Here is a 27598-nt window from a genome sequence, read left to right on the forward strand (position 1 = left end):
CGAAAGTGTTTGAAGCCAGACAGACCTGGGCGTGAATTCTGGTTCTGTCCCTTACTACCTGTTAAGTGGGGGACAGTAACTCATCAAATCTAAAAAAGCCGCTGTTTTGTAAGGCCCATCACTATTTTACATGCTACTAAGAAGGAAGAAGCTTTGCCAGTTACAGTGGCAGGCTATACAGATTGCTACAGGCTTCCAGATTTCAGAGATGTTAAAATGTGTGTCACAGAATCAGTGAAATACAGCAATAGGTGTAAAGAGCTTAGAACGGCACCTGGCACATACAAGATTCTTCTTTCTACCTGAACGACCTTAAGAAAGTCTTCTAGACTCTCTTGAGGGCATTGCCTCAACTGTGACGTGGGGACAACACATAGGGCTGTTTTGCAGACTGCGTTAAGGCTCCAAGCACGGTGACTGGCACACAGTAGGAAATAAGCAAGTCCTAGTTTGCAACCCCCGATCCCCATCTCTGATGGCTGAAGCCCTGTCACGTTCATCTATAAACTCTGTTCAGCACAGAGCTTGGCTGCAGGAAATGTACAGTAAACATTTGTTACATCGATGAAAGAGTGAAGATTCATTCTTTTGCATTACAAAGCAAGGCGTTACTTCTCCAAGGGGAGCAGCCGAAAAAAGCCTTTGGATCATCTCAAAGCCAGGGTTTGGCTGGAGAGTTACAGCATCAGGAAGATACACACTGTTAGTGCCAGAGCTGGGATGACAGCTTGGGTCTACCGATGTGTCATCTAAGGTCCTTTCACCAACCTGCCTGCTATGCCATGAGTTGGGGTGGGGGGCAGGTATCTTCGCCCCTCAGGGACCTGAGCTTCCTCTTGACAAGATATTGGAGTGGTCACTGAGTCTTAAGTCTGGCCACACATCAAAATCATTAGCAACGCCTGTGAAAAGGCAGATTCCTGGGCCCACTCAGACCTACTGGATCAGAATCTTGGTGGCAGGAGTTAGGGATCTGTATTTCTTACCAGTGTCCCAAATGACTGTGAGGTAATCTACGTTTGTGGAGTGGCCTTTGGGAGCGATGGGATTAGGTGATCTGTAAGGTTCCTTCCGGCTCCATGGCTCAGTGATGCCAAGACCAGGGACGAGGTCAAGGTTGCCACTTTTGCAGCCAGTAACTGCCTGGACATGTGGGGTGGAGACGGGTACAACTGTGCTGTGACACAGTGACAGGTGTGTGATACAATGCAGGAAAACCCTTCCACGAACTGCCCGCGAAAACAGCAAACCTGGACTTCCCTGGTGGCGCAGTGGTTAAGAATCCGCCTGCCAATGCAGGGGACATGGGTTCAATCCCTGGTCCAGGAAGATCCCACATGGCAGGAGCTACTGAGCCTGTGCTCTAGAGCCCATGAGCCACGACTACTGAATCTGCATGTCACAACTACTGAAGCCCACATGCCTAGAGCCCGTGCTCCGCAACAAAGACAAGCCACCTTAATGAGAAGCACGTGCACTGCAACGAAGAGTAGCCCCCATTCACTGCAACTAGAAAAAGCCTGCGCACAGCAATGAAGACCCAACGCAGCCAAAAATAAATAGATTAATTAATTAATTTTTAAAAGTCCTTATCTTAAAAAAAAAAAAAAGAAAGAAAATAACAAACCCAGTCAAGTTCTGCTCCCAGTAAGTACTGCACTCTTGGACTATGTTTTTGTCTTTCTTTTCTTGACCGGCTGGGCTAGGGGATTCCCTCTTCTAATGACTGTGACTTGGCAAAGACCTTTTTTTTAAAAAAAATTATTTATTTATTTATTTATTTATTTTTGGCTGTGTTGGGTCTTCGTTGCTGCATGCAGACTTTCTCTAGTTGCAGCGAGCGGGAGCTACTCTTTGTTGCGGCGTGTGGGCTTCTCATTGCAGTGGCTTCTCTTGTTGTGGTGCACGGGCTCTAGGCGCCCAGGCTTCAGTAGTTGTGGCTCGTGGGCTCTAGAGCGCAGGCTCAGGAGTTGTGGTGTACGAGCTTAGTTGCTCTGCAGCATGTGGGACTTTCCCGGACCAGGGCTCGAACCCGTGTCCCCTGCATTGGCAGGTGGATTCTTAACCACTGCGCCACCAGGGAAGTCCTGGCAAAGACCTTTATAGGCTCCTGGAGGAGGTGGCAGAATTGATAAACCCCGCATCTGTGCCACATGGGAAAGGAGAGGAATTAGAGCTGGCTGCGTGTCTGTTTTGAGTTGCCCAGGCTAGGAAAACCCCAGAATATTCTGCACAGGGGGACCAAAGAAGTCCCCAGGAGACCACACCATTCCAAGATGCTGCAAGAGTACAGTGTGATGGCATGGAAAGGCTCCTGGAAAAGTTTAATTCCATTTTCTATGCATCCTTCATCCCTGACTATTCTCCCCACGTGGGTTTACAAGCTCCAGCCAGGTTATCAGAAAAGGCTGAGGATGAGCAAGAGAGTGCAGGAATCCTGGAGACAGAAAACACAGAGAGAAACAGGATGCAGAGGCCAGGTCTGAGATAGGGACGCTCCCCTGGGAGCAGTCATGACAAGCTAACCTGGAGCAAAGAAGGCCTGGCCCCGGGTCAGGGGTTGCTCCTGGCGGGTTGGCCGAGGCTGAGATGTCAGCCTTGATTTCTCCCAGACCCGCCTCACCTCTGTCACCACACTGTCATGGTGGCAGTGGGCCACGCCAGGCCAGGAGGCCTCCAACAGCAGCCTCCGTGTGGGGTCATCAGTAGAGGGAGAAGGGGCAGGAGCATGCTGTGTGTCCCAGAGCCAGCCAAGCAGAGTTCAGGGTCAAAATAACAGGAAGAAGCTGGGTGGAGAGTGGGCAAACAGGGCTGGTGGTCAGAGATTCCCCCTTAATCTCTCCACTCTGGCCAGCCTGAACTCACTCTGTTCACTTCTTTGTTTTGCCAAAAAAGTGATCATCTATTAGGGGCTTTGTCCTGTTCTAGGAGCTATGGATACATCCATGAACAAAGTCTCTGCCCTCGTGGACTGATATTGTAGTGGGAGAGACTAGCGATAAAGCTAGGAAACAAATAAAAATATAACTATGGCCACATAGTGATGCATAGATGGGAACAGAAGCACAGGAAGGGAATGGAGCATGGAGGGGGCGCCACCTTGGATGGGGAGACAAGGAAGGGAATGGATCATGGCGGGGTCACCATCTTGGATGGGGAGACAGGAAGGGAATGGATCGTGTGGGGGCACCATCTTGGATGGGGAGACAAGGAAGGGAATGGATCGTGGAGGGGCACCATCTTGGATGGGGAGACAAGGAAGGGAATGGATCGTTGGGGGGCACCATCTTGGATGGGGAGACAAGGAAGGGAATGGATCATGGCGGGGGGTACCATCTTGGATGGGGAGACAAGGAAGGGAATGGATCATGGGGGAGCACCATCTTGGATGGGGAAACAAGGAAGGGAATGGATCATGGCGGGGACACCACCTTGGATGGGGAGACAAGGAAGGGAATGGATCGTGCGGGGGCACCATCTTGGATGGGGAGACAAGGAAGGGAATGGATCATGGGGGAGCACCATCTTGGATGGGGAGACAAGGAAGGGAATGGATCGTGGGGGGCACCATCTTGGATGGGGAGACAAGGAAGGGAATGGATCATGGCGGGGTCACCACCTTGGATGGGGAGACAAGGAAGGGAATGGATCGTGCGGGGGCACCATCTTGGATGGGGAGACAAGGAAGGGAATGGATCATGGCGGGGGGCACCATCCTGGATGGGGAGACAAGGAAGGGAATGGATCGTGGGGGGCACCATCTTGGATGGGGAGATAAGGAAGGGAATGGATCATGGCGGGGGGCACCATCCTGGACGGGGAGACAAGGAAGGCCTTGAGTGGAGACCTGAACGAGCAGAGGGAGAACATGGACCTCCCCCCACCCCACCCCAACTCAGAAAAACCCATGTCTGTGCTCTGGCCTAAGATTTTCATGTCCTTTAAATCTCAGCTTGAATGTCACATCTCTCCGAAAACCTTCTGTGGTTCCCCCATACCTGGCCACAGCCCCTTCTGTGGACATACTTATCACTCCATGTAATAATTGCCTATTTACTCTTTTGGGACACTGTAAGCACTCTGAAGACAGGTCATGTGGCCTGATACAGTGCCTGGTACATCAAGATGCCCAAGCTGGGCTAAATGAAGGCATGCACGAATGAATGCACTCAGATAGTATATACCCCAGTGGGCAAGTCCTGTCTAGTGGACACATCTCCCCAGAGCCAACGGCTTTGGTGGGGGCCTGAGGAGAGTCAGCATCAGGGCTACCAGTGTTTCCAACACCCTCTTTATTACAGCACAGCCGCTTCTACTCAGTCCCCTCACTGAGGGCTTCTTTCGGTGGGACGGCCCTGGATTCTGGACCCAGAATTCAAGCTATTGGTACAATGACCATACATTCCAAATGAGCAAATAAGGCTGTGGTCTGTCATGTGATTATAGTGAGTGCTGAAGGAAATCTGGAGAGCGTCACTTGGTTGCTGAAATATTAGAATTCCCAGGAGGCTTCAATGTATATGGAAGTGGCAAAAGAATATTTGGAAACAGGTCAACTTCCAAAACTTGGAAACATATGGTAACCATAATTATGGGACACAGCGTCAATCCTGGTCTATGCCCCATGCTCCCCACACACCAAGCAAGGTCATAGCCCCCATCAGTCCTGTGGCTATGTGTGTCCCCCGCGCCCCGCACACCCGGACCCCAGGGTTGGCTCATCAAGCACTGGAGCCTGTTCCTTGTCACTTGTTCCCAGGTCTCCCCAATCCAGGGCTTCTCCCTGGATGGAGGCTGAGCACAGCTCCCTGCCCATGGGATCGGCAGATGCTGCATGCCCCAAAAGAATCAATGAGGCTCATCTTGGTCTAGCTCCATCTCACAGAACATGGCACGAAGCTGTAATTTTTTAATCCTTTCTTCCCCTAACAAAAGCCCATCCCTGTGGATACCTCCCTTAGGAAATCCGTGGCTGAGACTTGACTTGATTATGATGCAAACTGCCCCAATTCAGGGAATCAGACAGTCTAAGGGGCTGTCCTAGGAACAGAATCTCTAGCCTGCTTTGCCCTGGAAAGCTACCGGGCGGCCTGGGGGCAGCCTTTCCCAGGCTGAGCCATGATGCCACCCCCTGGAATGCACTTGTGGAATCACCCAGTGATGGCAACACTGACCCCCTCTCGAGCTGAGAAGAATGTCACGACTTGCTAAGAGGTTGGGGTTTCTGTGGGCAGAGGGTGTACAGGTCGCTTTTTCCCAGCAGTTTCTGCCCTAGAGCAAGGCTTTCCCACCAAGCAACCAATCACCTATGGGAAACGCTCTTACCCCACAGCTGTGTCCGCCCGACATAATCAGATGCGGTGTCTGGGAGGCTGCCTCAGCCTGGTACGTGCCCCCCACCCCCTTACACTTCTTGTAAGTCCAGGGAGCTTATTCCGTAGACACCCACCCAGAGTGCTCCCCAAGGAGTGTGTATTTGGGGTCAAGGAGATGCCTCTCCTTGCACATGACAGTAGAGGAAGACGGAAGGCAGGGGTTTTGATTGTACAAAGCCCAGGCACTCCTAGGCCAGTAGTCAGAGGGGATGGCCCAGGTTGGGGGCAGAGGACCTTAGGCTGTCACAACTGCATGTGACTTCCCCTGATAGCTGCCCTTGACTGACAGGCCTCTTTACTTTCTTCTTTTTTTTTTTTCCTTTTTTTTTTATTACTTTCTGCTTTATAACAAAGTGAATCAGTTATACATATACATCTGTTCCCATATCCCTTCCCTCTTGCGTCTCCCTCCCACCCTCCCTATCCTACCCCTCCAGGCGGTCACAAAGCACCGAGCTGATCTCCCTGTGCCATGCGGCTGCTTCCCACTAGCTATCTACCTTACGTTTGGTAGTGTATATATGTCCATGCCTCTCTCACTTTGTCACAGCTTACCCTTCCCCCTCCCCATATCCTCAAGTCCATTCTCAAGTAGGTCTGTGTCTTTATTCCTGTTTTACCCCTAGGTTCTTCATGACATTTTTTTTTCTTAAATTCCATATATATGTGTTAGCATACGGTATTTGTCTTTCTCTTTCTGACTTACTTCACTCTGTATGACAGACTCTACAACCTAAGTGTCCATCATCAGATGAATGGATAAAGAAGATGTGGCACATATATACAATGGAATATTACTCAGCCATAAAAAGGAATGAAATTGTGCTATTTGTAATGAGGTGGATGGACCTAGAGTCTGTCATACTTTCTTCTTAACCTCCCACCTCGGGGAGCCCTGGGAAATCCTTCCCGAGCAACATGTGGATCCACAACTCCACAGAACCCAGTCCGCCCAGCGAAGCTCATGTGGCTATCTGAGTTTGATTCATAAAGGGAATCCCCCTGAGTGAAGAGAATATCAAACTCTTTCTCTTGCTCTGGGGTCCCTACTCTGCAGACTGGAATCTACCTGGACATGTGCCTACGGTTTGTAAGTGGAGAGGACAGTAGCGACCACCAGGCTGGCCCACACCCTGCTCTCTGCAGGAAGAGCCCTGCCCGCGTTCCATCTCTGGTCTGAGAGACCCAAGCTGAAGGGAAACACCAAACGCTGTGCCCCACCGAACACCTGGAGGATGAGTGGAGGGTTTCCTGACTTGATAGCTTGTCCCAAGTCGTAGCCCACTAAGTCCTGGGCACGAGTTTTTCCTCCTACCTCCCATAGCAAGGACCCCCCGATGTTCTTTTTTCCCTGCTGCCCCAGATTTGGGGTCAGAGGTTCTCCCTTTTTATACAGAGAAGCAGAGAAGTGTCCCTTCCACCAAAGCCTCGACCAGCAGCATCACTGTAACTAACAGAGGAGGAAGCTGATGCATGGAACTCAGGGCAGGAGACTGGTCCTTTCCAGCTGGGTAGCCTCCTTGCTCTCTCCCAGATCAAAGGGTTCAGTCATTTCACCAACAAGTTTCCCAGAGCATCCGTGGCTCTAATCCCTGCTCGGAGCTTCCTGCCTAGCTGCAGGGCCAGACCCCAGAAGCCGCCTCCTCCTTCCCTGCCCTGCTCTGCTGACCCTGCCCATTATCCAGGCCACTCCTGGGACCGACCATGAGGCCCTCATCCACCCTCCTGCAGCAGGATCGCAGGTCTGCTCCAGTCCTGACCCGGCCCCTCAGTAAAGAGGGTGGGGCTGAGGCACAGAAGAGGTCAGATGGTGGAGAAGAACAAGACATTGTGTCTGGATGAAGGAGCTTTGCATTTTCTGGAGATATCTCTAGCAACAACTTCCTCACGCTCAGTTGTAGGCTACAGATGTCACCACTATTTGGTGCATTGAGCTACTTTTAGGTAATCGTCACACAGTCTTTAGGCTTTTCTTTTTCCTTTTTTGCTCCACCGCGTGGCATGTGGGATCTTAGTAGTTCCCTGACCAGGGATGGAACCCATGCCCACTGCAGTAGAAGTGTCGAGTCTTAATCACTGGACCGCCAGGGAAGTCCCTGGGCTTTTCTAACCATCACAAATGATGGAGAAGCCTAGAATTTCCCAGCTGGCAGAGACCTGGAGATCATCATAATCCAAACTCTTCATGTGATACACAAGGGAACAGAGGCCCAGAGAGGTGCTGTGTTTGCCTAAGGTCATCCCACAGTCAGTAGTAGAAGAGCTGGGACTGAACTTGAGACTTCACATTGGAACTAGTTCTCCATCTTTATCTTCCTTTCTCTCCAAGTCCTTCATTCTATTTTTTTTTTTTTTTTTTAGCCACATTATGTGGCTTGTGGGATCTTAGTTCCCTGACCAGGGATTGAAACCGGGCCACAGCAGTGAAAGCACCAAGTCCTAACCACTGGACTACCAGAGAATTCCCCGAGTCCTTCATTCTTCATGGGATCTCTGCGTGGGTCCACTAAGTCGGCTTCACATCTTTGATGCAAGATGTCTTTGGATGGAGGAGTCCCCTTAAAAACAAATGACTTTAACCCTTGAATAGTAATACTTCTACCCTAAAGGCACAGAAACAATTTGGCTTCTCCTAAGTCTTCTGGGAGTTCCAAGATGGCAGGAATACCCTCGTGAAGCACAGCTACTGCTGAGTTTGTCTATGAAAATGAAGATGTTGATTTTCCAGCTGGGAAAAGGATAAACCTGTCTTAGCTTTCGAGAGGAGTGATAATATTCCATTGACATCCAGTGTGATTCTACTTCCTGTGCACAGATGTGGGGGACTGAAGATGCATTATCTTTATTAATTCTCTATACAATGTATGTATTTCTTTTTTCAGTTACTCATTTACTTATCCATCCAGATGCACTTATGGAATCCCTATGATATTCCAGAATTGTACTAGGTGCTAAGGATGCAAGGACAAATAAGTATTGTCTACCCTTGAGGCACTCAAATGAACTAACAACCTAAAATGGATAAAACCACAGAATGTCAGAGCTGGTAGAGATCTCAGGGACGTCCCAGTCCAAACCCCTCATCTAGAGATGAGGAAACTGATGTTCAGAGCTGGGACGCCAGATCCCTCTCTTTCTAGACCACTGCTCCTTCCAGCATTGGCATTTTCAGTACCCTCAATACTTAACATTACGCTTGGCCAGCTGAAAAAGCTAAGTCAATGTTTGCTGACTAGGTGGGATGAATGGCAGATGGGTGGATGGATACATGACTTTGTCAGGGGGTCCGATCAGAATCCCCAGCTGAGTACCGCATGGTTCCTGTATCTCTCTGGTTCTAGTCTTAACCTTTGGTGCCTCCTGTTCAGAATGGGTGCAGTGTCTACCCACTGAGCCCACCACACTAGAATGAAGACCGTGATGGGGGGCCCTGACCCCGGGTTGTATCTATTTGTGCTGCTTTTCTGTAGATCATTCTAGACTCCCTGTTGCTGGTTGATTTCTAAACATGGATTGACCCAGCCATGGGGACACAGAGGGTTGGAACCTGCTTCTTCTCTGGACACAAAAATGCTACAAGGCAATTCCAAACTGCCCCTGCTAAGTGCCACCAGACGGGATCTGGGGTGGGCAGTGTGGGGTAGGTAGGAGGGTGGTGAGCCAGGAGGAGGGGACTGGCAGGGGCCAGGCAGGGCACGCTGCCAGCATTCTTCTTAAGCCTTAGAGGCACTAGGACACTCTCTCTTCCTCCTTTCTTCCCCTGTCACACTCACTTCCCAGGGTGCTTGAGGGCATCAGTGACAAAGACCCTCTCCTTGACCAAACCCACAGTTTCTAACAGCTCCAAGCTGCATCCCTAGGATGACCCCAGCCCCCCCTTAAAGTGCCTGCCTGAGAACACTCAAGGCTGCTAAAGGAATTTACTGTTCGTTCCAGCCACCAGCTGAAGACAGCGTCCTGTCTCCCAGCCTCTGTGGGAAGGAGGAGTCCCAGTTAGCAACCCAGATGGGTTTCACAGGGACCAACCCCCTCCCGCTTTTAGTAATCTTTCACGTCCCTGACTCCACTGAGTCCCCACTCACCCCTCACTCCCTCACTCTCCCATTAAAATGCCCAGTCACCCCTGTACGAGTCAAAGTTGAATTCAATTCCCCTTGACCTCATTGCCCCACTACATATAGTATATTACTGAGTAAGATCTGTCCTGATCACTTTAGCACCCAGCTTTGCTTATCTTTGACATCAGGTGTGATAAGACTGGCATTAGATAAGCTAGTCAACCTGTATGCCATGCTCACAGCCCGTGGGCACTTCCTTTCCCATGTGTAAGGCCATGAGTGATGGATGGGTCTGGCTCAGGAGTTCGGTCCAAACCACTAGAATGATGTAGCAGGATCACCCAGACCCTCTCAGGAATCTGAGTGGGAGGAATATGCAGGCAGCTGAGACGCAGCAGAAGCAAAAAGAGGCAGGGACAGTGGAATTAACAAGCCGCGTCGGACATGAGACACTACAGTGAAGACATGAACCCCAGTCCTGAAGCCCCCAGAACTGCCTGGGATTCTGAAAGAACTTCCCCTTCCAGGCTCTGCAAGGCCCACTGGTATTATGAGACCCAGTCTTCCAAAGTCTTCCCAGGTGTCCTTACCATGTGACCCCATTACGTGAAGTGACCCAGTGAGTCTCTCTGGTCCTTGCTACCAAAAATGCCCAAAGAGAGCACCTGTGAATCCCACACACCCATCTGAAAGCTGCTTAGCTACTTGCCTCTTCTGCACTCGGTGGATTGGGGAATGCGGAGGGAGGAAAACATGGTGGTGGGGATCCCTGTGGGAGGCACCAGGGGAGAGCGGAATGAGGCTGGCTTTGGACTCAGGAACAGGGTCTAAATCCTGGCTCTACTATAGGACCAGATAGGACCTCTCTACACTTACCCTCTTCTTAAAATGGGTAAAATGGTGATGGCTGGGAGCAATCGCACATGTCAAAGACTTGGCATACCACGGGCACCCATTACTGTGAGCTCCACCCCCGGTCAGCCAGCACTTCGCCCAGAAACATGTGCGTCAGCTCTGAGACGTCTTCATGAGTTGCTGAGTTTGGCTTGGATACCAGTAGCCCCATCAGGGGTGTATCCTTGGAAGTCTCCTTGCAAAGCCAGCCTGCTGCCTGGGGAGCGGGAGCAGGGGGGCTCTCATCCCTCCAATTGGATTAATCTCCTCCTAACTTCCTCTGCTCTCCCCAGGGCTCAGTTCCTGGCTTCTTAGCATATTAGGGGAGGGGGACAGGGGCGTCAGCAGAAGACTGGCTCCTGCTGTCAGCAAGTTTCTGCTCACTAATGCAAGCTGGATGTGATTCGTTAAGCAAGGCCACTCCGGAATGGTCCAGGAATGTGAAGCCAGGGCTGAGGCCACTCTGGGGCTCCCAGCACATATCTAATATGTGGGGATTCTTTTCTAAAAAACAAATATCTTTGCTCTCTTTGCCTTGTAAATGTAGATGTAGGAAACGCAAGGTCTTAGACAAAGCAGGCTGGGTCTGCTCCAGATTCCCCAGCTTTGGCGTTGAATGCCTGAGCCCCAGAGCTGGAAGGGACTCTGGATGTTGGCCTTGAATCCCCCCTCCCACTTCAAATACAGGATTCCTCTCCACTCTGTACCAGGCCTGACAGCTGCTCATTCTGCCTCTGGGGATGGAAGGGAACTTGACAGTATCTCTTGGGAATCCATTCCAGGATTTTAAAACCAACATCTGGTTTCGCTCACGGGGCACTGGCATCTCTGGAGGGCTCCAGTGTTTTTTTCATCCAATTACTCCCTACCTTATTTTACTCTATTTGCTTTGGGTTTCAGGGTTATAACTGGGGGGGCGAGACGCAGAATAACTTCCTCTTTCTCCAGCATCTGGTGGGAGCGCAGCCGAGGGAGTGGCTGCATTATTCAGCCTCTCAGTGGGTCCGGGAGGACAGCTTAATGACCAGTAGCTACCATCTCGGAACTGGTTTCCAGGGCTGGGGCAGCCTTAGAACTACCCACTGCCTATGGGGCTTGTCTGCACCTGGCTCAGAGCCGCCCCAAACCCAGCACAACAAAGGCAGGTCCTGGGTGCTGCCCGGGAGAGATTTCAAGTCAAGGGTGGACGGTAAAGGGAACTCATGTACACTCAGTCCCCACGACATGTCGGGCCCCGTGCAGAGTGCTCACGCCCGCCCTTGCTCATTTACCGTTCACAATAGCTCCATGAGGTAGGCATTATGACCCTCACTTAACAGAGGAGAAATGGGCCCATGGAAGTCAAATAACTTGCCTAAGGTCACACAGCTGCTCCGGGGTGGAGCCAGGGAGAGCAAAGGCCTTTCATTTTCAAACCACAGAGCCAACTGTCAGGCTGAACACTTCAGACAAATATTTAATAACAGCCCACACCATATGTAAAGTACCTTTCATCTATCTCCCAGCAGCCCCCTGGATCTGTAGGAATTCATGTCTTTAGGAATAAGGGAAAGAGCCTGGGACTTAAAGCCGTGGTTCTTGACCCTGGGCTTCATGTAAGAATCACCGGGGTGCTTCAAAATCTACCAGCGGGGAATCGGGGGCGGGACATTTTTGAACAGTTGGCAGGTAGTGGAAATGCCCAGCCAGGGCTAGAAGCACTGTTGGAGAGGATGGATCTGGGATCAAGCCTGGGCTACACGACTTCACAGTAGTCAGGTCACCTCCTCCAGGAGGGCCTCCCTGACCTGTGGCCCCCCTATGTGCTTCCCACAGATGAGAAATAGTCCAGCACCGCTCCCTTGGCCAGCCCGCATGCCCCACCACTGGAAGCTCCCAGGAAGTGACAGGCATTCAGCATCCTTGTGGTTCCCAGTCGCAGCCCCACTTGCAGGCAGGGACCTAGCACGTCGCCATCAACAAACGGTACTAAATGAGTGAGTGGATGAATGAATGGTTGAGGGGCACTAGGAACAGAACTGATCCCTAAATACCCCAGAACCTGCTTGGTTGTGCATCAGAAGGGCCCAAAAGCCCAGGGAACTTTGCTTCTCAAGAGATGAGAGGAGGAGAAACCCAGCATAATACTGAAACCTCATAGCTCCTTTAGGTGTATTTATCCTGCCTTCTAGGCCCTGCCAAAGGAAAACAAGTCGAAAGAAAGGAGATTGTGGGGAACAGAAATAAACACATGGGGCTGGGAAAATAGGCTCTGATTCTCTGCAGCTGCAGAGTAGAGACCCGGTGATAATCTAGACCAGCTGCCCTTTAAGGAAGTTGAACTTTTCTTCTCCTGTGAAGAAAGAACTCCCCATGCCCCCAGCCAGCCTGCAGCACAAGGGCTCTGTGCCTGCCTAGACGGGGCACTGCTCCTTCCCCTGACATCCACAGGAAATGTGGTCTCTATAGGAAGGACAGGAGTCATCCCACAAGCCTAAGGAATTTCCGGTCAGGCTGGAAAAGCGATGCTGGAGGGCATCGCTTTTAAAATGTGGTCTGGCCTGCGGGTGCACTTTATAAAATGCTATTTCCTAATGGCAATCTGCTCTAAATATGGTGATTTATGCCTCTTCAAAGAACTTTTGTTAGACAGTCTTATTTGATCTTGGCAGTCCTCCTCTGGGGTGGTGGGTGTGATACCCATTTTACAGATGAGAAAGCTGATACTCAGAGAAGGAAAGTGACTTTCTTAAGGTCCCAGGATACAGTGGCCACCTCTGGGTCTCCAGCCCCACAGGCCACTGTACTGTGTCTTTCATTGGGGGTCACATGGGGGTACTCGGGACTTTACTGGACAGAAGGAATAGCAGAAGTATCTCCCAATTATCACTGTACTTTTTATGCTGGATTTTTTTCTTAACTGTTGACTCTCCCATTGGTCTCCCCAACTCTACTGCATATTCCTTGGAAACCAGGAATTTGTCGTGGCTGATTTTGTTCCTCTAATGCCCTAGCCATGGTCGCCTGGCTCCTAGCAGGTGTTCAATGAAAATATGTCTGATCAAATAATAAACGAAGCACATTCCCTGCCCAGTCCTGAAACACAGGCTCATCCTATCACAGTGGGAGGATGTCGCTAGTGCCCAGAAGCTCTGCTTGGAGCTGGATTTGTAGGAATTTACTGGGCAGCCTGGGTGGAGAGGTGAGTCCTTTGCCTTGCTTTTGCTCCTGGGCCTCTCCAAGGGCAGTGAGGGGTCATAGAGGGTCAACAGGCCTTTAGGACTAGAAAGAAATGCTGTAGAGCCGGGAGAAAGGCCATGATTCTGAACCCTCATTTTGTCACGGGTATAGCTGAGAGGAGGTGCTGACGTTTACACAGCATCCCTCTAAAGCCTTCACGGACCATTGCCTTACCTCTAGGGCTCATGACCAAGACTAGTGGCCTTTCCTACGAAGGCTCTCTCACACCCTCTGGCTTCGTTCACCGTGTCCCCACCCTTCCCTGTTTCCTCTCTCTTGGTTCTGCTCTCTTCCAAGTTCAAGGTCTGAGACCCCTGGCTGGGATGCTTCCCATCTGCATATTCTAAACCCTTGAAGACATACTTGCTTGTATACTGTGTCCACCACTTTCTAGCTCTCTGACCTTGGGCAAGTAATTTAACCTCTCAGAGTAGCTTCCTTATCTGTTTAAATGGGATAATGACACATACCTTAAAGACTTCTGAAATATAGGGAGCTCAGGGACCGGGGTGGCCAGTTCTCAGTAAATAGTACTGAGCTGAGTATAATTCCCAAGGATGGTGCTGGCCGCCGCAGCAAAGGACTCGCCCAGGCTTTGAGTCGGTGAAGCATCAGCCGTGAGCTCCCCCAACCATAGCATCCACAAGACCTCCCGGGATGTCCACAGGCTTTGCCTACCTCTTTGTTCCATCAGAATTCCACAATGGCACTCTTTAGAAGAGCGGCTGAAATCCAGCGCTAGGGGAAGTAAGTCCATCTAGACCACTGTTTCCAAGTACACCCCGAGGGGGTTTTCCACATGCAAAGGACTCGAGAGGAAGTGGAGCCATGAAGTTCATGCAGTGGCAGCTAACTCTGATCCAGTTACATCAAAAAGACACCTCCCGGATTTAATCTAGTGCCTGCAGCACGTTTACCACCCAACCTAAAATGAGTGAGTGCAGGGTCACGGGGATTACGAACAATTCCTGAGTTGGTTGAGTTGCTTTCTCAATAAACAGTTCAATCATTCCTGGTTTTAACGTACGTCTCAAAACTTTCCTCATACAAAACCCACATCAAAGGCCAAAACTTCAATTCTTCAGTGGTTCCAAGGCGTTGTTTTTGTAGAAAATGCCTCTCTCACCCGCGATCTGAGGTTTGTATTCCTACAAGGTTTCTTTAGGGCAGATCCCAGAAACCGACGCCTGTTGGCCAGGGAGTCGAGGATGTTGTGGTCCTGCGGGGCCCCGGGGGGATGGGCTGAGCAGTGCCAGCTGAGTGTGGGTCATGTGAGACGCGCAGACGGTGCTGACACGCTCCCTGGATCACTCATCATAAAAAGAACAGGTGCTTAGGGGGCAGACAGGTTACCTCCACCTACAGGAGTAATACCCACCAGCCTAACGGTTAAAGGCAGCAGACCTCTCCAAGTGCCGCTCCAGCCCTTGGCCACTCACTCTCGACATAAACGCTAAACACTGGCTTGTTCATTTTTCTCCCTGTGGCCCTCAGCGGGCTCCTGCGTCGGTTCACTCAGCATCTATGTATCTAGAGTACAAATACCAGTGGGCCTGTTAAGGACCTCCTAGCATCCTCTGCTACGCGGGGAGAGCGTGGAGTCTCCAAGGGGGCTGCGTTGCTCTGGGGCCCAAGCTGCAGCTCTTCTCTCTCCGTTTTACAAGCCGGGAGTGTCCCTGGATCTTAGACAGCACACACCTCCCCTACCACACTCTCCCACTTCGCCCCCTGGCTTCTTAAAGGAGCCAGCATTTGTGTTTTTCCTGGATCTATTTGAAGCCATCAAACCAAGGGCAGCTTGGGCTCAACGGAACTGAGCTGCTTTCTGGGCAGAGCGATTTGAAGCTCTCCTGGAAGGGGTCACTAGGAAGCTTTCAGGAAAAGTCACTGGATTGGTTTTTGGAAGGTTTAAGGTAGGCTCTTGGCAAGGCGGGGCCCGATCCCATCCTTCGCACAGAACGGGGGAGAAAAGAGGAAACTGTGGCTGGAGAGGCTCAGCGAGTGGCCTCAGGGCCACACGGCTGGGTCTGCAGGGGACTCGGATCTCAGCACTGCTGCTCCACAGCCCGCCCGTCCCCTCTTCTTCTCAGGAAACGGGGGTTTCTGAAAAACAGGCCTTTCTCAAAGCAGAGCAGCTCAGCCAAGAGCAGGTGCAGAGGCAGCGGGGGAGCCTGGACCTGAACGAGGACCTTCCCGTCGGGGGAAGGGCCAGCCTGCCAGGTGCTGGCTTTGGCTGAGGGGCTGAGGGCCATCAGGGATGCCTGGGGCTCCACTGTCACGGCCTGGGTCCTAGCTCTAGTCTAGTTCTCTGCTTGGCCGGTCAGCTCCCACTGTCGCCATGTCACACCCTGCTTAGAGCCCGTCCAGGTCGCCCAGAGACCAAGCCTGCATTCCTGCGCACAGATCCCTGAATACCCCCTCTGGCCTTAGTTTTTGTTTCTTGCTCTGCAAACCTCTGCTGTACCAAACGCTTTGGGTTTATCAGACATTGCTCTGCTGTTTCATGCGCAGTTCTCTTTCCCTGGCATTTCTTCACCTTCTCCAGGCACCGGTTGGACACCAACTTGCCCTTCAAGACTTGGGTCAAAGACACCTCACTGAGTGACTCCCTTTGTATATTCACCTCCTAAAACCCTCACCATGCTCTCCTAGGATTGTCACCTGCCAGCCTGGGAGCTCCTCAAGGTGAGGCCAGGCCTTCCTCATCTGGGCTCCCCAGCCTTCAGCCAGAGCCTGATCTCCAGCGAAGCCTCCACGAATGTTCTCTAAATAAGCGAATAACCGACGCTCTCTTGCCTAAATGTTCCCTTCCTGCCACACATGTACCTTTTCTCTAGGACAAAAGTGAGGGCGGCCCCCTCACCTTCTCTTGCCTCGGCCCCCTTCCACAGCCAGCTCCGCGCTGTGTCGGCCCGGTTTCTGATCGGGGGGCTTGAGGCCCTGCCTGCCCCTGGCAGCTTTCATCTTTCAGCTTTCATCTGGTGCCCAGCGCTCCTCGTTTTCCACATCCTTGTGCCCATTTCTCTCTCTGGGGTGTCCCCCACTCTGCTCCAGCCAGCACAGGAGACAGTGTTTGCTGTGGGACAATTTTTCTCAGTGAGTCTTGTGTGTCTGTGTATTTTCAGTCACCAGACATAAGCGTAGGGGGAGAAACATTTAAAAACCACTTTTCCATCTCCACCCACCCTGTGATGTTTGCATCTGTCAGAGATTCGCTATGTGAGGATAAAAGAAGGGACAAAGGAAGGCACAATCGCATAGTCACGAAGAATGCGCAACGCCCACGAGGGGGGAGGCTTCACTGGCAGAGGCAGAGACCCCCATCCCCGGTGTGAAAACTTTAGTCTGGCTTATCCCAGAGCCCCCAGGCAGGGGAGGCATTTAAGGCTTGGTGAAAGGAAGAGCGAACTCTGAGACGGGGAAAAGTCTCTCAAAAGTAACTGAGCATCTAAAAAATACAGCAAACGAGTGAATATAACAAACAAGAAGCAGTCTCAATGATACAGAGAACAAACTAGTGCTTGCCAGTGGGGAGAGGGAAGGGAGAGCGGCAATACAGGGATAGAGGATGAAAAAGTATTAGGTATAAAATGGGCTACAGGGGGCTTCCCTGGTGGCGCAGTGGTTGAGAATCCACCTGCCAATGCAGGGGACACGGGTTCGAGCTCTGGTCCGGGAAGATCCCACACGCCGTGGAGCAACTAAGCCCGTGCTCCACAACTACTGAGCCTGCGCTCTAGAGCCCGCAAGTCACAGCTACTGAGCCCGCGAGCCACAACTACTGAAGCCCACGCGCCTAGAGCCTGTGCTCCACAACAAGAGAAGCCACCGCAGTGAGAGGCCCGCGCATCTCAACAAAGAGTAGCCCAGCTCGCCGCAACTAGAGAAAGCCTGCGCGCAGCAATGAAGACCCAACGCAGCCAAAAATAAATAAATAAATGTATAAAAAAAGAAAAAGGGCTACACGGATGTATTGTACAGCACGGGGAACAGAGCCAATATTTTGCGATCACTGTAAATGGGGGATAACCTTTAAACATTGTGAATTGCTTTGTTGTACACCTATAACTTATATGATGTTTTATATCAACTATACTGCAATTAAAAAATAAATTAAAAAAAGGAAGCCTTGCTAAGGAAGAAATTAGCGCTTTCATATTAAACCCACTAAGGATGGTAGCTCATGAGGACCCCATGCTGACCCCCATGTCAAAGGCCAGAGAGAAAAAAAGAATAAAAGATAATCGAAGATGGTAACAGGACTGGTGGTAGGCTGCAGGGTGGACAGACCCGATCTGCGTCCTGGCTCTGCACCTGATGAACGCCGGTGGCTCTGGGCGGGTTCCTTATCCTCTACCCTCAGCCTCCTCATCTCTTGAACAGGGACATCATTATGCCTCCTGAATAGGAAGGACTGGAGAATTAAGTGAAATGTCAGGCACAGAGACTTTACTCCCCAGAGTACCTGTGCAAACTGGTGAGCAGTCTTGTGTGAGTGCTTAGTTTTTCTTGGAAGTGTGGTTTACTTTTAAACCATGTTGTTGCTGGGGCATTAAAGTTGTATAAGGAATAAGATGTACACGCAGGGGGCTTCCCTGGTGGCGCAGTGGTTGAAAGTCAGCCTGCCGATGCAGGGGACACGGGTTCGTGCCCCGGTCCGGGAAGATCCCACATGTTGCAGAGCCGTTGGGCCCGTGAGCCATGGCCCCTGAGCCTGCGTGTCCGGAGCCTGTGCTCCGCAACGGGAGAGGCCACAACAGTGAGAGGCCCGCGTACCGCAAAAAAAAAAAAAAAAAAAAAGATGTACATGCAGTTGAGTTAATAAAGAAATATAATTATACATAAAAGGTCCAGTAGATCTGTCGCTCAGGCCTGAAAGAATGCTATCTTCTGGTGCTCAAAAAGGTCCCTTGGGGCACCCAGTGCCGCCAATTCTAGGGACAGGGATGGGCGGAAGGGAATTCACGGACTCCAAAGGACTATCTTTGCATCCCTTATTCTCAAACAGAGATAGAAGGAATTTTGTGGCGGTCCAGTGGTTAGGACTCCACGCTTCCACTGCAGGGGGCACGAGTTCAATCCCTTGTGTTGGGTAACTAAGAGCCTGCATGCCACGCAGCACACACCCCCTCCCCCAAAATGAGTACTTGTTAAAACAGAGATAGAGACATCTCAGTAGCAATGGAAAAAAAAAAACTGTCTAGAAACCACCATCCTGATCGTTTATTTTGAGCTTATACTGCATGCTGGGGTGCCCACTGGTTCCCCTCTCTGCCAAACACACACAAACCTACTTCCCTAAATATTGAAAACACACACAAGGTGTTAAACATTTTTTCAAGTTTTCTGAGATGCAACTGATAGCTATCAACAAGCACTGGCTTGGAATTTACCCCTGGGTCATTCTGCATACTTTTTTCCATGTGAAACCAAATTGAGGAAACGTATTTAAACAATCTGAATTTATATCCTGCTTGAAATTCATGCTGTGGGCCTTAAACAAGACTGGATCCTTCACCCACCCCTTAGCTGCAAAAATACTATTTATTTTTCTTGCAAATGGACCATATATGAGGGTAAAACAAATGTCTTTCTGTCTTGAGATGTGTATATGTAACTTTTTTTTTTCCTGGCGAAACTCTCAAAAGCCAAACATCTAATAGAATGACTGATATCACCCTTGCCTGAAACAAACAACAACAAAAACCCTTTACCTCGTATATAGCACAGGGAACTCAATACTCTGTAATGGCCTATATGGGAAAAGAATCTAAAAAAGAGTGGATATACGTATATGTGTAACTGATTCACTTTGCTGTACCCCTGAAACTAACACAATGTTGTAAGTTAACTATACTCCAATAAAAGTTAAAAACAAACAAACAAACAAACACCCTTACTTCTCATCAAGCAGAAGTCAAGAGCTCTGTATTCTAGCCCCAATTTGGCCATGACCTAGCTGGGGGACTCTGGGAATTCTCTCCAGCTCTCTGTTCAGAGGACCGTTCAGTGGGGTCAAGGGTGGGAGAGGAGTTGGTTTGAAACACCATCCAAACCCTGTGACTCTAAAACCCTAGGACTCTAAAACCCTAGAACTCTAAAACCTTAGGACTCCAGGCCAAAACATGGGTAAACAATTACAAGATCTTGTTCTGAAAAATATTTTAATATTTACTTAAAACAGGGGTCCTGAGAAGTCTTTTCTGTAACGCCCTCTTCAAAGGAAAACCCCTAATTTCCAATTCTGACCTGAGGCGGGGGTCTTTGTTGTTTTTCTCATCAACCCCTTTAATGTAGTAACATCCCCACCTGCTGGAGCTTTAGGATTTCGCTGCTAAAGGAGGGAGGTGTTTGGTAAAGGTTCCAGGCCTTAGGTGCAAGCTGGGCTCCCAGAGGAGGGGGCCTCGTCCACCGTATCCTTTTCTGAAGGAGGGTGGAGCCCTGTGCTGAGAACTCCTTCTTCCCACCCACTGGATCTCACGGTGGGGCTGCCCTGGGCCCAGGGAATGACTAAGAAGCCCCCAGAAGCGGGCACTCAGCCTGGTTCAGAATTTCCACACTTTTCTGAAAGATGATCCCTGGCTCCCTCTTCAGACCTCAGTCCCAGGGATCCAGTGAAGGCCTCTGGGACCAGACTTCCTTAGAAACCTAACCAGGAGTCTGACTACAGTGTGGGTTTGGCGTGAGCAGAGACAGCCCAGAGGGTGGAGGCCATGGGAAGGCCCAGGTCTCAGCCCTGAATTGCTTCAGCAGCCCCCGCTTCAGCCTCAGGCCCTTCCAGCCATATATCTAGGGGGTTTAAGGAGCCCAACCCTCCTCTTCAAGACCAGGGGCCTGAGCTCTCATTCCAGAATCAGAGAAGGCCGAGGCCTGGGTTTTCTGTCCAGCCTCTGCCTTGGGTGTCTCCTCTCCCCACTCCAGGCCTCTGAGAATGGGAGATGGATGGATGGCCGTCCAGCCTGGTGGTTTTGCGATCCCCATATGTGTCCCTTGTGCCTCCCACGCTGTGTATGGCCGCCTGTCGATGGGGCCGTCCCTGTCCCCACTTTCCAGCTCCATCACAAATGGAGACATTTTGGGGTCTTGTCAGGGGGCTGTTATGTGAGCTCTGGCTCCAGGGAGGGTACAGCATCTTCAGGGCAGTCCCCGAGGAGGGGCCATCCAGAGCTGACACGGGCCTCTTGCGGTGCAGTCAATAGGCTCCGGGGTCAAGTGGATTAGCTACCCTTCCCCAGGCTCCCCACCCGTGCTTGGGGGAGCGCCCCCACGTGGCTCAGCTCCCACCCCCCACATCCCACCACCCCCCCCCCCCACGCACACACAGCGCCCCTAGCTTCAGAGCCCAATCCCAGCGCAAATCCCACCCAGCTGAGCCCACAGAGGCAAGGTAAACAGTGACGCGAGCATCTCTGGGGTGAATGGCGACTGACAACCATCACCTCTCCCAGGCTCGGCTAGCTGAGACCACACCATCCTCTTGAGCCAGCTGGAGAACGGCTGTCAAAGAGTCCTGACAAGCACCCCTGGGTACGCGGGCAGCGTTTGATTCCCCTCTCACAGGTGATCTTTCCACAGTCCCTCCCTTCCCGCCACCCCATCAGGAGTTATTTATTTCACACAGCTAAATGCCACGGTCCTTTTCAGCTGCACGGGCAGCATTCCATCAGAAGCCGGTCCACTAAGAGCTGCAGAAGGCAGCATTCAAGAGGCAAAGTCCTGGTGCCCAGCCCTTAGATAAATGTGCGTCAGATCTATCTCAGACATCCTAGATCACATCTAGACTCCCGTCCTTCCTCTTCCAAATTTTCTTTTGGCTCCTGCAGGGTCCAGCAGATCTCATCTAGCCGGGTCGCTCCCAGTTAAGCCCTTGGCTATCCTTGGAAGGGACTCTACATAGTGCCAGAAAGACTGCGAAGCACATAGATGGCTTTGTGGATTACAGCATCTAAGGTAAGGTGGGCATGTGGAGTCCAGGGTAGACACAGGCATACCTCCTCCTCAGGTACACCTACCACGTTAGAGCGACAGAGAGCTGTCACGTACACTTTTCCTGTTTGATCCTTAATCACTGCCCTGGGAAAGGAAAGGGCAGAGGAAGTAGGAGGCAAGTTAGAGTTTCAGGGACCTTGGAGAAGGGCACTAGTCAAGAGCAAGGTCTCCTGGTCCTGCGTGGCTGGGATGGAAATGTCATTTTAAGGACCCACTGAAACCAAAGATCAGCCTTCAAGAAACCCTCAATCTGGGTCCAAAGTGTGCATCTATAGTGGTATCTGTCCCTTTCCCCAGGTCCAGCCTTCTTAGGCAGCCCCACACCAGGGCCCAGATGCCCTAGAAGTGGGTAAACTGCTTGAGCCTTCACCCAGATGGCAGCATTTCAGAGCCCAACAGATACTATATGGTGGTATTTTTTTGAATCTTGGCTAGGAGACTCTATTCATCGAAACTTGGCTGGGAGGCTTGCTCTTTTCTGGCACTCTCTCCAAGGTTCTACATGTAGCCCTTTGTGGGGGAAATAAACCCTGGAAAAGAGTGTCATAACTAGATAAGCTGGCTTCCCTTTTAAACATTTTAGGAAGGATCCTCGTTGGAAAGACGCCCGTTCCTGGCCTCGGTGGTCTTCCAAATAATGAGATTTCCAGCATCGCTGCTCAGTTAGTGGCAGAGGAGGAAAACAAACAGGATTCTGCTTCACCTCCACACCTTTCCCCATGAGGTCTTGCTGACTTTTAACAAGGTCAGTAACTGAACTTTAGCAAGCATCTCCAATGATGTAAGTCTGTCTAAATAGGTGTATTACATAGGATAATAATAACAAACACTTACTGAGTCCTAACCACCTGTTACATGGATTAACTCATTTAATTCTCTACAATGACTCTATGACATAAGAATGTTTCTTCTTCCCATTCTATAGATGAGAAAACTGAGGCACACATTACATAGTGAGGCGGCCGGAAGGGAGCCCATGTAGTCTGCCTCCAGTCCCTCCCACACAACCACTGGTTTATACCATGTCTGGAAATGTGGCCTGTGCCCCTGGGGTATAATTCTCTCTTGCTGGATCAGCTGAGCCCTGGAGTGGGTTCAGGGAGCCCAGGGAGCTCCTTTGACACTGGAGCCCCAGCCTATGGCTCCAGCCTCCAGCCACCGAAACTTGGGTTGCTTGGGCAACAGCTACACCTGTGCTGACACAGAATCCAGTGACCCCAACAGAATTTCCTTACTGGCATCCCCTGTTCTGTCTCCTTTCTCTCCTTTCTCTCCTTTTGGGCCTCGGTCACCTGAAACAGAGGAGGAAAACGGACATTAGAAATGGAAATAAATCCTAATTGTAAATAAAGTCTTACGTGCAGGAAACATTAACCCAAGACCAGAGAAATCCTTAGGCAGGAGCCCGCAGCCCTGGAGGGCATGCATGGCTGAAAGGGTAAGAGCTTGGGCCAATTATGTTGCCTATTCTGGTCCCCCTTGGAAGCAGGGTGGGTGGGCACCAAGCAGAGAAGTTTCATTCCCTCCTAACTAAAGCATAGAGGAGCAGCGCAGCACAGACTTAAGGAGTACATGGTATCCCACAGGAAGAAGACAAAGCAAAGATATTCCTATTAAACAGCCAAAGTTTCAGAAGTCCAAATCCAAGGTTGTTCTAATAAGCACGGCAAGAGAAAAGGGAGGGAGGGTCTTCAGTTACAAAGGGAGAGACATAGGTTCTATGTCAGGCAGATTTATCAGTGGAGGAGGCTATAAAACACGAGGGAGAGTTTCGAGGGAATTGTGGAATTTCCTTCCCAGGATATGGTTAAAACAACAGAGCTTTTTTCTCAGCTAGCATCTCACTCTACAAAGAAGTAGAAGGGTCCTGACACCACTCAAGGGGACATTAAAATGACCAGGGAATTCCATCCAATTGCCTCCAGAAAGATATCTGCAAATCAAAAGCTTATGGCATATTCTCTCATGAAAAAAAGCAAGCCAGCAAGTTCCAGGGGAGGATGCCTCATGTGCTCCAAGTTTTGAAAAAAACAAAAGCAACCATATATGTAAATATGAATGTGCTTGGAAAAGGGTCTGGCAGGATGTGCTCCAAAGTGTTTACAGTAGTTATTCTGAAGAATAAGCACTTAAGAGACCTAGGGGGAAGGCACTCACTTTTTACTTTATACTTTATACATTTCTGTATTGTTAAATTGTTTTCAATAAGCATGTGCTGCTTTTGTAATGTGTTTTAAAATCGATTTTTTAAAATGTGGATCATAAGAGGAAGGGAAACCTCAGTCTGTTTAATCACCAACCAGAAAGTAGAATAAAAGTTCCCAGTGATCCTAGATTAAGAGGTCATCCTAGATGTGGGGTGGGAATGATTAATAGTACTTTTCTTTTTCTTAGTTTTCATTTTAACAAGTGAGAGAGCCTGGGGAAAGAATATCAGAGTTCCTCTTCTTCTTCTGCAATGGTGCTAAGAGGCCTGGACACTCTTGAAATGAACGTGGAAAGACGGGACTGACTATAAAGTGGGATTCTCTGAAAATGAACAAGATGACTATTAATGGGAAGGAAAAAAAGTCAGAAGAAACACTATTGGCAATGGAAATCTGAGGATTGATTAAAGTTTTTTGTTTGTTTGTTTTGTTTTGTTTTGTTTTGCGGTACGCGGGCCTCTCACTGCTGTGGCCTCTCCCGTTGCGGAGCACAGGCTCCGGACGTGCAGGCTCAGCGGCCATGGCTCATGGGCCCAGCCGCTCCGTGGCACGTGGAATCCTCCCAGACCGGGGCACGAACCCGTGTCCCCTGCATCGGCAGGCGGACTCTCAACCACTGCGCCACCAGGGAAACCCCTAATGTTTTAAATATTGGGGGAATAAAAAGAATATGAGGGGCTGTGAGGAATGTGGCCGTACTGGGGGGAGGGGGCCATCCTGGGTCTGTATTTCTCCTGCAAGCCCGCTCTCCTGGCCTGGCTTCCTCTGGTTACATCACTGAGCTGCAACCAATAGTAACACTCCCTTGCATTTCTACAGCGCTTTGGAGTTTACCGTGTTTTCACTCATATACGTTCCACATAATCCTCGTGACAGGCCTGTGAAATATGGTATCACGCGGCTCGTTAGTTTGGGGATGAGGAAACTGATGCTTAATGGGAAGTCCCTGGGCAGTCCGGTGGTTAGGACACGCACTTCCACTGCAGGGGGTGTGAGTTCCATCCCTGGTCGGGGGAGCTAAGATCCCGCAAGCCCTGTGGTGCGGCCAAAAAAAGAAAAAGAAAAAAAGAAAACAAACTGATGCCTAATGAGATTCAGTGACTTGCTCAAGGTCACTCAGCTTGTCAGTGGAAGAACTAGAATTTGAACCCGGTCCACACTCCAGTGCCCACATTGGTGCACAGGGGCTGGCGGTGAGCGAGGGTGAGCTGAGATGCGTTGTTACCTTTGAACCCACGCATGCCCATCGGTCCCATGGCTCCCAGCTTCCCCTCGTCGCCCTTGGGGCCGGGCAGTCCCGGGGTCCCTCTCTCCCCTGGCAGACCTGGGGAGACAAGAAAGTTTTGGAGCCTCAGACTCAGAACTGGAAGGGCCCCCAGAGGCCATCGTCTGGCTTAGCCACAGACCTCAACCATGCATCCTCCTGCTATCCCTGCTTCCTGATTCTTCTCAGTTAAAGATGCTACAAAGACAGTGTCCAAAAGGTCAGCACAAACCCTCCCCGTCAGCACCTTTTATCCAGTGAGGCCGAACCCCTCCCCCCGAAAGGTCCAATTCTATTGTGAGTGATGGTGGAGGTGCCAAGCTCATTTGGGAGGTGTCTCTATACCTCTAGCTTTGCTAGAGATTTAGATTTGCAAAATTTTTTGGAGCCTTTTGAACATGGCAGGCACTGTTCTGGGTGCTTTCCATTAAGTATCTTATTTAATCCTCCCCATAAACTGAGGTATGATTTCACCTGTGTTACCAATGAGAAAACTGAGGCCCAGAGAGGTTAGGTAACCTGCCCATGGTCACACAGCAGAGAGCGCTGGAGGCAGGGTCCTATCCCTGCTTGGTCGGCTTCATCTCAGCTGGATGAAAAAGGCTTACTGGTACTTGGGGTAGGAGGAAGATTAAATCACTCCCCATCCTATGTAAGAAAAAACCAGAAAGGTCCCTTCCTTGTGGTAAACACAGGGAAGTGTAGAGAAGGGGAAGGTAGGCTGAGGAGGAGGCAGGAAGTCTGCAAGCTCCATAACTGGGGCCTACAGGCCGCTGTCGCATCAGTCCCCAGGGCTCCTGGCCACAAGGCCCCGTGGCACTGGTTGTACGTCACCATGGAAAGCCAGAGTAAACAAGTGGTTTCGCCCAGTGAGGCCTCGGCCCTGGAGGTCTGACCTAAACCCACAGTCATCTCTGCAAAGCAGGGCACTCTAATTAACTAATTAATTGTACTCTCCTGCTTCCAATGTTAGTTGGTTTCCTTTGGCCTTTTCCGTGACACGGAGAAATCTGTCTCGCACTTATGATTCCTCCGCCGTAAACATCAAACGGCTGGAAGAGGATGGGGGCCCCAAGAGGGTGGTAGCACCTCAGACGAGGGCTTGATTTCTTTATTTTTTTTCCCTAACGCAGCATTCCTGGAGCCCAGCAGCCCTGAGACCACGGCATTCTGTGTCTCCTGCAGGATATGCCCAGGGATCCTGCATCCTGTCATTGACTAAGGCAGAAAAGGAGGTTCCACAGCTCTGGGAGCCCTGGGCCTCCTTGATTCTGAGTTTAGGGAGCTGTGCTGAGAGGTGGAGGCCAGGAGTGGAGGCCAGGCCATGGGTTCTGCCTCCACCAGCCTCTGCCTCTTCTCCTGTTCTCAGCCTCCTTAGAGATTTAGGAAGGGGGTGGTTTGGAGGTATAATTCCTGACATAAATAAGCCGACACCTTTCCCCCGATAAACCTCCCCTCTTCTTACATCACTTAGAAGACTCTACACTCCCTTAGAAAAACGCTGCTCACAGCAGAGGCTCGGGAATGGACAGGCTGGGATGCAAAATGTGGTAAAGTAACAGGACGGGAACTCCTGAGACGAGGCATTTAAGACGAACAGACTCTTTCCAGAAGGCCTCAAAGTACCCTCCCCGCCAGCTACTGGACCCTCCGGGCTGTCACTAGTGCATGTAGCAGGGTGGAGAGGGCATGAGAGGGCAGGTATCTACTGACCGGGGCAGGTTCTGCAGGAGGCAGGGGGTCAGGTGCTGGGGACTCAGGAAACACTGAGGGGACACAGCATACTTGATGGGTTGCTGTGGATCAGGGGACACCCTCAATACTTTCCAGTGGCCCTGGTCACAGGGACCCTGACTGCTGGGGTGGGAAGTGGCTTCAAGGAGTTGTGAGCCTCGTGTGTTCCCTTTTCCTTCAGGTCCTGGTACTCTCTATGCAAAAGGATTTGCTCCATCCTATAGTTAGACCAATAACCTCTTAGTCTCTTAACAGAACAGGGCATCTGAAGCTTTAACAGAACAGGGCATCTGAAGCTGAGTTGACTGGGCACTGTCCCAGGAGCTCCATAACCGATACCAAAGAGAAAATAGAGGGTCAGGGATGGATAGCAGAGCCCCTTCCCTTCCTGGTATGTCCAGTTCCCTCCCAGGGGCCTCCCCATTACCTCGAAGTCCAGGTAATCCAGGGATTCCAGGCTTGCCTTCTCTCCCGTCATCCCCCTGATCGCCTTTGGGGCCCGGTGGTCCTGAAAGGGTTACAAACAGCACTAAGGTTAGAGGATGGCTTTCTGGAGTAGGTCACCTGCGGAGGAAACTCCCTCCTAAAAAGAGGAAGGGTCAGCATTATGCTTTGGATGCACACAGGGCTCCATCTAGTCCAGCCGTGTGTGTGTGTGTGCATGCGTGTGTGTGTGTGTGTGTGTGTTTGCACTGGGGAGGTAGGAATCAGGGAAAGCTTCCTGGAAGAAGTAATACCCAAAGTGAAATCGTAAGGAGGAACAGAAGGTGGCTAAGGAAAGAGAGGAGTGGGAGTGCATTATGGACTGAATGTCTGTGGCTCCCCTAACCCAACACCAAATGCGTATGTTGAAGCCCT

The 27598-nt window shown here is 50.7% G+C and overlaps 1 protein-coding gene across 2 annotated transcripts in view; it reads right to left on the reverse strand.

The window, feature by feature from the left end:
* Nucleotides 1-27598, reverse strand: part of SCARA5 (scavenger receptor class A member 5) — a 115037-nt gene that overhangs the window by 12355 nt on the left and 75084 nt on the right. For both annotated transcript variants that reach the window (XM_060102070.1, XM_060102069.1), the window contains 3 exons: nucleotides 27168-27248; nucleotides 24968-25066; nucleotides 22771-22827 (listed from right to left, as the gene is read on the reverse strand). In XM_060102070.1, the coding sequence (XP_059958053.1) occupies nucleotides 22771-22827; nucleotides 24968-25066; nucleotides 27168-27248 (237 nt within the window). The remainder of the gene's footprint in view (nucleotides 1-22770; nucleotides 22828-24967; nucleotides 25067-27167; nucleotides 27249-27598) is intronic.

Source organism: Mesoplodon densirostris, chromosome 6 (assembly GCF_025265405.1).
Source record: "Mesoplodon densirostris isolate mMesDen1 chromosome 6, mMesDen1 primary haplotype, whole genome shotgun sequence".
In the NCBI taxonomy this organism is placed as follows: domain Eukaryota; kingdom Metazoa; phylum Chordata; class Mammalia; order Artiodactyla; family Ziphiidae; genus Mesoplodon; species Mesoplodon densirostris.